This window comes from Thunnus thynnus, chromosome 17 (assembly GCF_963924715.1).
Source record: "Thunnus thynnus chromosome 17, fThuThy2.1, whole genome shotgun sequence".
NCBI lineage: Eukaryota > Metazoa > Chordata > Actinopteri > Scombriformes > Scombridae > Thunnus > Thunnus thynnus.
Window position 1 is genome coordinate 21,897,319 of NC_089533.1, and position 9,257 is coordinate 21,906,575.

At 41.1% G+C, this 9,257-nt stretch overlaps 1 protein-coding gene across 2 annotated transcripts; it reads right to left on the reverse strand.

The window, feature by feature from the left end:
- Positions 1-1,692: 1,692 nt before the first annotated feature.
- On the reverse strand, positions 1,693-8,471 carry rangap1a (RAN GTPase activating protein 1a). Of its 2 annotated transcripts, none has more exons than XM_067616507.1 (16): positions 8,353-8,471; positions 7,218-7,337; positions 6,903-7,030; positions 6,631-6,690; positions 6,176-6,355; positions 5,955-6,089; positions 5,387-5,545; positions 4,963-5,076; positions 4,638-4,737; positions 4,431-4,515; positions 3,964-4,096; positions 3,602-3,718; positions 3,300-3,405; positions 3,110-3,198; positions 2,820-2,941; positions 1,693-2,494 (listed from the first exon to the last, which is right to left on the reverse strand). In XM_067616507.1, the coding sequence occupies exons 2-16, from the start codon at positions 7,327-7,329 to the stop codon at positions 2,413-2,415; spliced, it is 1,722 nt and encodes a 573-aa protein (XP_067472608.1). In that variant the 5' UTR covers positions 7,330-7,337; positions 8,353-8,471; the 3' UTR covers positions 1,693-2,412. The 2 variants fall into 2 exon arrangements, with proteins under 2 accessions (XP_067472608.1, XP_067472609.1); XM_067616508.1 differs by having other exon boundaries at positions 2,777-2,941.
- Between the last annotated feature and the right edge of the window lie 786 nt (positions 8,472-9,257).

Consider the following 9,257-nt stretch of genomic DNA (forward strand, 5'->3'; position numbering starts at 1 on the left):
GTGATTAAATAGAACGGATGATACATCTGAGGCAGAGGTGAAGCACAATTAAAGGATGGGACTGAAATAAGAACTGTATCTCTGATAATGATATATATTATCAGAGATACAATTGATGAGAAAGCCTAGAACAGTGCCTATAGAAAGTATTCACCTCTTTCAATTATGGCAAAGCTATAAGTTACATGAATATGCACCAGTCTTTGTTTTCCCATTAACTGTTGCTGCAGATCCCTTGAGCGAGACACATAACTTCTACTTGCTTCTATAGCTGTACAGCAGTTTGAATGGCATGCAGGACGTCCTAAAAAGTGAGTGCACATTTACAAAATTCCTTTTGGGTGGATAGAGATTCAAATACAAAAATGTCTGAAATGCACCAAGTAATCTGCAGCTGCTATTGAAAGTTTCCTTCCTCAAACAGTTGTGTGAAGTGAAAGAGAGGCACTACACCTTTGAATTTCTCACCTCATCTATAGTCGGGGGAACCTCCGTTAGGTTCTTGCCAACGCAGGCTACCGTGAGTTTGGTGCTGTCACAGCTGCACACTCTGGGACATTTTCCTGCTTCCACCAGAAAGCTTAGTGCTGAACTCACCAGTAAGACCACAGCAGAGAAGAAATTCATCTGTGCCAGTAAAACATGGGTTAGAAACATGACATCAAAAAAATCAAACATGCTGTCGAGACATTTCCACTAAAGTTAGCTGCTTAAAGAACTAAACAGCCTTAAAACAATTTTTTATGATGGATGCTATGATGTTCAAATTACATGTGATTATTTACTACCTATAAATACAAATAATTCATTACAATTAACATATGAAGCTGCTGAATGGAACTGTATCTTTCCGATGATGCACCTGATTTAAAAAATAATCAATAATAATACTATTTCATTATTTCTAATTTGCCATGAACTAATTTTTAGTTTATTTTTAAAAAAATAATTTAGTTTTTTAATTTAAACATTGCTTCTGTGATGTTTATTTCTAAAAGAAAAAAAAGGAAAAATAATTAAAAACATAGTACTGTTGGTTCTTCAAATACTGCATTTACTTCTTAATATTTCAAATCTGTACTACAACCACAACAGTGTCTGAACTGGAGGACAGACTTTAAAACCAAACTCACTGAAGAAAAAAAACTTGGCTTACCTTCACAAAGAATGTCACTGTCAAAGTTTGCCTGGTGACATAAATTAAAAAAAAAAAAAGGATTATAAGTGAATCCGCTGGTTTGCTTCAGTTATCTTTCACTCGGAGTGTGTCCAGCACTTGAGTCTGGGGTCCAGCAGGCTAACAAACAAGGCTTTGGTAAATTCTTTTGCAGTGACCCCTGATCCCTGCGCCCCCTCACTGCAAATTAACACCTTGGCATTACATTTTCTGTCCAGTTAGAGGCTGAAACACCGGGAGCAAGAACTGTATTTGTTGGCCACAATGATTGCATTTGTAGATATGATTAACTGACTATTCTTGGTTTGTAACATTGATACCATAAAAAATTGCAATGTTGAATAAAAGATTTATCAGTGGCATCAGGGCTTTTTACTTATTTGACCTCAGTATCAGAGTTTAATTCATCCATAAACCCACTCTGCTGATTCAAATGCACCATCTCTACCAGAAGTTGCACGTTACAGAAGTAAATAAAAATGAACATGTATAATATGCAAAGATTGCAGAAGACATCCAACACTCAAATTATCTTTATTTTTGCAACGCAAACCCAAAAAACATCTGCGGTTTGTGTCTCGTTAACAGCAGAAAATACATTTCATCCCTTTTAACTGTTCTACTGTACTTTACAGTCCTAATTTCATAATATTTACCAGTCAATAGATATTTTAATAACATATTTGACCATATTCATGAATTTAATAAACATTTAATATAAAACAGCTGAATAGTAAAAGGTAAATATGAAATAGAAAATGTACAATAGCTGATGCATCGAGCCCAAATCAGTCCTGATCAGAGGAAACACTGACATGATTTGATCTAATGTGCATCAGAGTGTAATCTGTGCTTCAGTCACAGACAACACACACATTTTAGATTATGTGGGGAATGAAGGCGTTCCTTACAACGAAGGTGAGGAACAAAGTCGTCAGTGCTGTCCTGTAGTTATACGAGTGTACATGAAGCTACTCAGTTAGTCCACACCATAAGAGCATAATCTACTTCAAAACAAAGCATTCAAATCCATCCAGAGTCCAGAATAAGGTGTGTCGCTGAACTTGTGAAGAAGTCAGCGGTGATGCAGCGGGGTGCACCTGACTGTGTGTTCTGTTCTTTTCAAGTGCTGCTCTACTCCATTTGCTTCAAATGAGGGCCCATGTGTGCTGTTTTCCAAAAGGTCCATCAGTCAAGATTCAGTCTGTATGTGTGTGTGTGTGTATCCACAGTCCTCAGCTCTCAGACCTGACTCTCTGCAGTGTTGACTGGAGGTTGTTTCTGGCATTGTAACATGAGTCCAGGGCCTTGTTGTTTCTGTGAATGATAGACAACGTCAATATAGATACATATAGACACACAACTTCAGATTTTTAAAATATATTGTATTATTCGTCCATTTTTCTTACTGCCAACAAAATCCTTGAAAAACCAAACAGGCAATGAATTGATCCCACTAACCAGTACTGTCTGTTTACCCATTCCAACACCAAAGTAAGCAACCACCAGAGTGTGTATACCACCGTTATTACACACACCAAGTGCAAAAACATTAGTGTATGTGCTTTATTCCTGATTGTATGGTACGATGTTTTGTACCTGGAGGCTGCCTGCTGATTGGCTCATTCTGTCACGTCCTTACCGGGACATGAAGGCCTCCAGCACAGCCACGCTCTCTTTGGGGAAGTAGTCCTGTCGTACGACGTGCTCCAAGGCCTGGAGGTGGCCGGGAACCACGAGCACAGGCTTCACCTTGTCCTCACTCTGAGACGCAGGAGACAGGACCAGAGGAAAGAAAATGCAAAATGTAGGGAAAAGACCCATGTGAGAAATGCAGAGAAAAGAAAGGTAACAAAAGGCATCAGACAGTGACATCGAAGGAAGACGTATTACTGTATCTTAGTCTAACTTTGATGAACATGTGCAGATTACCTTAAGAAGTCCGAGCAGCACTAACAAAGATGATACAAAGCTGTAGCCTTGGAAGGAAGGAGTGGAAAAAGCTTTCTTCAGAAGAGCATCTGTGAAGGAAAAATCAACAAAGTTATATTCTAACACTGTCAACAAAAAATAAAATAATGAATAGAAAGCATGTACTATTGTACTATTCAAAGTGTCTCACCGATACTGTCCAACACTGCATTCTTAACATCATTATTCTCCTCCTTGTACACTGATGCAATCTTGAGGAAGGCTTCGGCTGTTTTTGCAGCATCTGTCACATCCACCTAGTCACAGAGAAAGGACGAAATATTTACTGATTTAATGATGATAATGTGTTTATTTACATCAAGTATAAATTCTAAAATCCTTTACTATATACGAAGGCATTTCTTTTCGCCTTTAGTAGATCTCATAAACAGATCGATGTAAGTCTGAGGGTGAAAACTAAAGTTGTTTTCGTGGAGTCATCCCTGTGGTTACCTGCTGCTCGATCAGCAACGCTCTCTTGGCCCCCAGTTTGAGCAGTTTGTCTGGAGATGGAAAGCTGAGGAAGGAGGAGACATCCGGCGGCCGGGGTGCTGATACAGGAGTGGACAACTGCAAAGGGAAGGGGAGAGGAGAGATGTTAGGATGCTAATTTTATATATTTTTTTGCTCTTTTAGAAGTTGACAAAAGCCAACCTTTGGTCACATGAGGCGTTTTAAAGATGGATGTCATGCAGCTGCAGCATCAAACTTGCTTAAACTTAACTCATGTGCTACAGGTAACTAATGATACACTTTTTTTTTGCCCATTAGGCAGAATTATGAGTGGTCTGGTTTTTATCACATGTTTATCTGACCTTGTTGCTGCTTTCCTCTTCCTCCTCTTCTTCCTCTTCCTCCTCTACCTCCTCCTCATCCACCTCCTCATCATCGTCATCCTCTTCCTCATCGTCGTCCTCGTCATCGTCTTCTGGTTCACCTTCATCGTCACTGAGGCGAATCAAAATACAGCTCGTTAGTGAAGTTTTATCTTTTTCCTGGGATGAGAATTTTCACTGCGTATTTGTGTAATAACTATATAAACCTGGACTGAATTTGCATCAGTAAGGTCAATTGTTCTCTCACAGTCCAAACACACACACAAATACATAAACACACACGCACACGCACACACACACAGATCAGGTGAACTGGTGACTCATCATAGACTAGCAGCCTGTCCTGCTTCTCACCAAATGCATGCTGGGATAGGTTCCAGGTGCACACAACTCTGAACACGATGAAAAGACAGACAGACTTTCTTTAAGACCCGTGACGTGATTACCTGAGTGATCCTAGAAGCTCGGCCTTGTTGATGCCTTCCAGGGCGTCTTTCAGAGCTTTGCAGCCATCTTCTCCCAGACAGTTACCTGCAAACCAAAGAGAACATTTATGCAGTGTAGTGAGGGGAACCAAATAAAACAATTTTTTAAAAAAAGGCATCTCCTCAGACTACTTTGAGAAAGGATGACAGCTAATTGTGGGTTTGTACCATTTAGGTCCAGTTTCTCCAGCTGGTCTTTGTCCTTCACTGCTTGTGCCACAGCCAGAGCAGCTTCCTCTGTAATCTCACCGAATGATAGATTGAGCTCCTGTTAAACATAATGGGATATTTGATCAGGAGGGAGAAAAAGTCAAACAAAAACTGAGAGAAAGGATGGATGGAGAGAGAGAGAGCGAGAGAGAGAGATGATCGAAGTCCAAAGGAGTTTGTGTGTGTGTGTCTTTCTACTTATTTCCATTCAGATTGTTTCATTACATGGATCACATTCTGGCATCAACACATATCTTAAAATCTGTCTCCTCTACTCACTCACCTTCAGGATTGGTAGTCCCTCTGATACAGTTTTTGCAATAGCTGTGGCTCCAGCTGGCCGCACCAGGCAGTCCCCAAAGTTTATCACCTGGATGCTGCGTAGGTGTTTCAGGGCCTGTGAAAGAGCCCCAATACTCGTTATCATTATTTGAATAGAGCTAAAGGAGGGTGAATATTGATCTCATGTTTATCAGGCAGCCAGAAACACAAGTCCAAATGAATACCAATGTTGCTCTGAGTCTGTGGGATTATAAAAAGGTGGTAATGTTATTACAGTCTGCGTTTTTCAGTTTGTTGTGGAGTTCTTCTGCCCTCAAGTGGCCAAATATAAAAAATAAAAAAAAATTTCAACCATGAGCTTTTTCATTGTCAGCAATCTACCAACAAGCCAAAAGTCACCATGCAGATCTCTGATGTCACCATACCTGAGCCATGGCGGTAGCCCCCTTCTCAGTGAAGGTGTTGTCGTTGAGGTTGAGGATGCGGAGGTTTGGGTTGTGCTGCATTGCCGTGGCCAGGGCTGTCACACCGGGATGATTGATGCCATTCTGGGGCATATGAACCTCCTCCAGGCTGCCCATCAACTGGGAACACAAATAATAGTTGTAAGATACAAATTACACAGCCACACTGCACCTCTACACAGAGGACAGCAGCAGTTTATTTGCAATAACAGATTTTGACAGCTTTGAAGAACAGTGAAATTATCAGGTCAAGTAGTTAAAAGACTCTCTGACAACATAACTACATTCATATAAACTGTTCTGAGATCAGTGTTTGAAATTAACAATGCAACATACTCCAGTAAGGCGAGCTGTAGTCAAATCTGTCACAGTGGTTGAAAGTTGTTTGCTCAACAACTGTTGTGATGGAACCAAAATGTGACAATGTGGCCTTTATCATCAGAGTGCACTTTGCTGCTATGTTTCCACAGAGCACTCTGCAAGTCTACAAGTAGAGTGTTCAAAGCTCAGGGAGGAGTCAGTCTTCTACCTGGAAGGCTTGAGCGAGGGCAGTAGCTCCATCGTTCTCCAGTCGGTTCCTCCCTGCAACAAACACCTTCAGGCTGAGGGGGGCGCCGTCTGCACTAGACTTTTTATGGCAATCGGTCAATGCAGCAGCCAAGATCTGAGGAGTTCATAAACAGATGAGTTACACTCTGACGACATTCAATTAAACATCATCAATCTTAAAAAGACGTTCTCACGACTTACTTTCCCACCTCCGATGCCCATGCCACAGTTGTTGAGCCGCAGCTCCTGCAATGTGTAGCAAGCGTTGCTCTTCAGCAACCTCTCGATGCCTTTCACCCCATCTGGTCCAAAGGCGTTGTCACTGAGGTCTAGAACAGTCAGCTTGGCGCCCGCCAGCATCAGAGCATCACCCAGTGAATTCTTCACAAAGACAGAAAGAGTAAAATGAAATAAGAATGAGTAAAGAAGTGTCCTCTCTGTGAAAGTGTCGAAAGATGTTGAAATTAGATTTTACTGAAAATAAATCCAAACAAAGAAGTTCAAAATAAAGAGAACACGAACTTTGACTGCACTACGAGTTACAGCTGTGTTACAGCAACAACATCAAAAAATGTGTGCAGCATTTCAACGAGTTCTGACTGGAAGCCTAAACTTGTTTTTGCATGGACAGTAATGTAGAGGAGCTGGTGCATTACCAGAGCAGGAGGGATCTCAGAGCGCAGGCGGCCTGTGAACATGTCACTCCAGTAACAGCGCTGAAAGAGAGAGAATAAAAATCTCCAATATGTTCCATAAAAGACAACTAATTAACTACTGACCATAATCATGTTAAGCCTACTGTACAATATGTTAGAGCTGAAATGAAAAATCAAAACAAAGTCGACACTACAGTATCATAAAAGTGATGAATTTGACTTTAAGATCCAAACAGGAATGATAAAAAGAGTGAAGAGTAAAAAGTCCAAACCTTGAACTCGCTCTTTGTCTCTAGGGCTTTGGCGATGGCCTGTGCTGCTGCCACACCTACAGTGTTTCCCTCCAACCTCAGAGCCTGTAGACCCTCAAAGTCCTGGATATCCTTCACTATCTCCTCCACTGAAGAGGGGGAAAAGGGGAAAAAGTTAAAGGTTGAGGAAGAGACAGGGGAGATTAGAATGGGATGGTGATTCAAATTAGAACGCAAGCATGAAAAAACATTACAGCCAAGACTGAAGTGCGTTTTACCAAATCAAGCCTCACTGGACATGAGGTTTGTTGGTGCACAGTGACAGCTGACACTCACCTGATTGGGCATCATCCAGCTTTCTTCCCTGGCCTTTGTAGCTAAGCTCTCCATCCTCTACTCCAGTCTTGGCCAGAGAGTCAGCCAACTGTGCAACAATGTCTGTCGCCATGGGAACACCTGGGGGACAAACACAATTAACTTTTTATTCTGCTTCATAATAATGATAGTGCTTGCTACCAATTCTGTCCTGCGACAAGAACTAGTACTTATTACCAAATAAGAACCAAACACTGCCTCCTTATAGAAGGCATTTAAACTCTAAAACATGCAGTAATGTACGAACAGTACAGGTTTTAACCACCACGTTTTTTCTGAAAAGCTTGGTCCACCTTTCTACTACACAAAACAGCTGACAGTGCTGTTTCGCTGAGGGAAAATCCACCCAAAAATTGTATTCAGATCTACTGTACGACATTACAATACAGCTAAAATTCAATTTACTGATTCAAACATGTCTCTTTGTACGCTGAACAGTACAGACTGTAGAGATTTCATCTAGGTTAGAGACAAATCATGAATCCTCTGTAGACACTGTAATAGTGTTATGTGGGGAGTATGAGCACATATTGTGCTCATGTAGCTGAAGCTATGGTGAATATGAGCACATATTCACCACAGCTTCATTTGGTTGAAGTCAGAAGCTTTAATTCGTTGTTCAATTAACTAAGTCTCAAAAAAGTATGGCAAGACAGGCGTTTTTATTCGTACACACCGACTTCACGGTCTACAATCATCACGATAGAAAGTTGTTTTGGGGTAGATTTTCTCTGCAGCCCCGTGGGCTTGAGTTAGCTGAATGCTGCTAACGTTATGCTAACACAAACAGTTTGATATCTGACTAGTGAAGACGACTGTCGGGTCAGTAGCATATCATGTACCGTTACGTTTACTAGACACTTAACAAACCTAGTCTGGTGGTTATGAGTTTACAAGCTGGGAAATGTACGTTATTAAACTAGCTAGCAGAGAGCATGGCTCGGCCTCTCCATGGCCATCTGAAAACCGCTGACTAACGTTACCGGCGCAGCACTCAGCCTGACCTCACCGGTCCTCGGTAAAGTTCGTTACTACAGTGTCTATAAGCGGATCCATGACTTAGTCCGCTCCCAACAGGAATTAAAATCACCATTACCACAACACTTCTGTGCTTGTTGAATCCAGTCGAGTGACACACTCCCGCTCGCCCTGACGTTCAAAAGCACACACTACCCAGCCTGACGACCGGAGAGATAGGAGACAAGGGACTTGTAGTTCAATCAGAGATGGGAGGCAGAGGATTTGTAGTTCTACCAGAGGTACGAAACACGGGATTTCTAGTTCATTCAGAGGTAGGAGAAGAGATTTATAGTTTAATCTGTGGTAGGAGACAAGGAATTCGTAGTTCAATCAGACTGCGACGGTGTGTTCACGGGCTCCTACAGACCTTCTACGTGCAGTATGTGGGAAATAGGCTTACTGTAGGTTATCATTGTCTCTTCGTGGAGAAATTTACAAAATGGACTTGTAATCATTAATTTGCTGTTTTTTTTTATTCCATAGGACTTTCTTATATTTCTGACACACCAGAGCTGGATAATAATCCATCGGCAACCGAGGTGCAACATCAGTCAAGCTTTATACTGCACTGCACAACCAGCAGTGGTGGAAGAAGAATTCAGATCCTTTACTTAAAAATCCCCTCCAGACATGTATTAAGACATGTAAAAAAATACTCTGCTTGGAACAATAGTGTGTGTACGATATGGTTTTTCCATGAAACATGTATAATTACCATTTTAAAATCCTTGAAAATCCTTCTCTCTCACTAAAAATCTATGAATATGCAAATATATTTCATTTCAAAAGTTTTCCTGCTGGACACAAGATGTCTCCTACTTCACTGTAAAGTTCATTCTCAGTGTGCATTGGAGGCTTCAAGTTTCCACATCACACTTTTGTATATTGAATAATGGACCAGGATTGGCTCCAAAGTATTTGTGATGTCATAAATCATGCTCGAAGGTATACCCCTTAAAATTGGATTTTCAATGAGCTCAG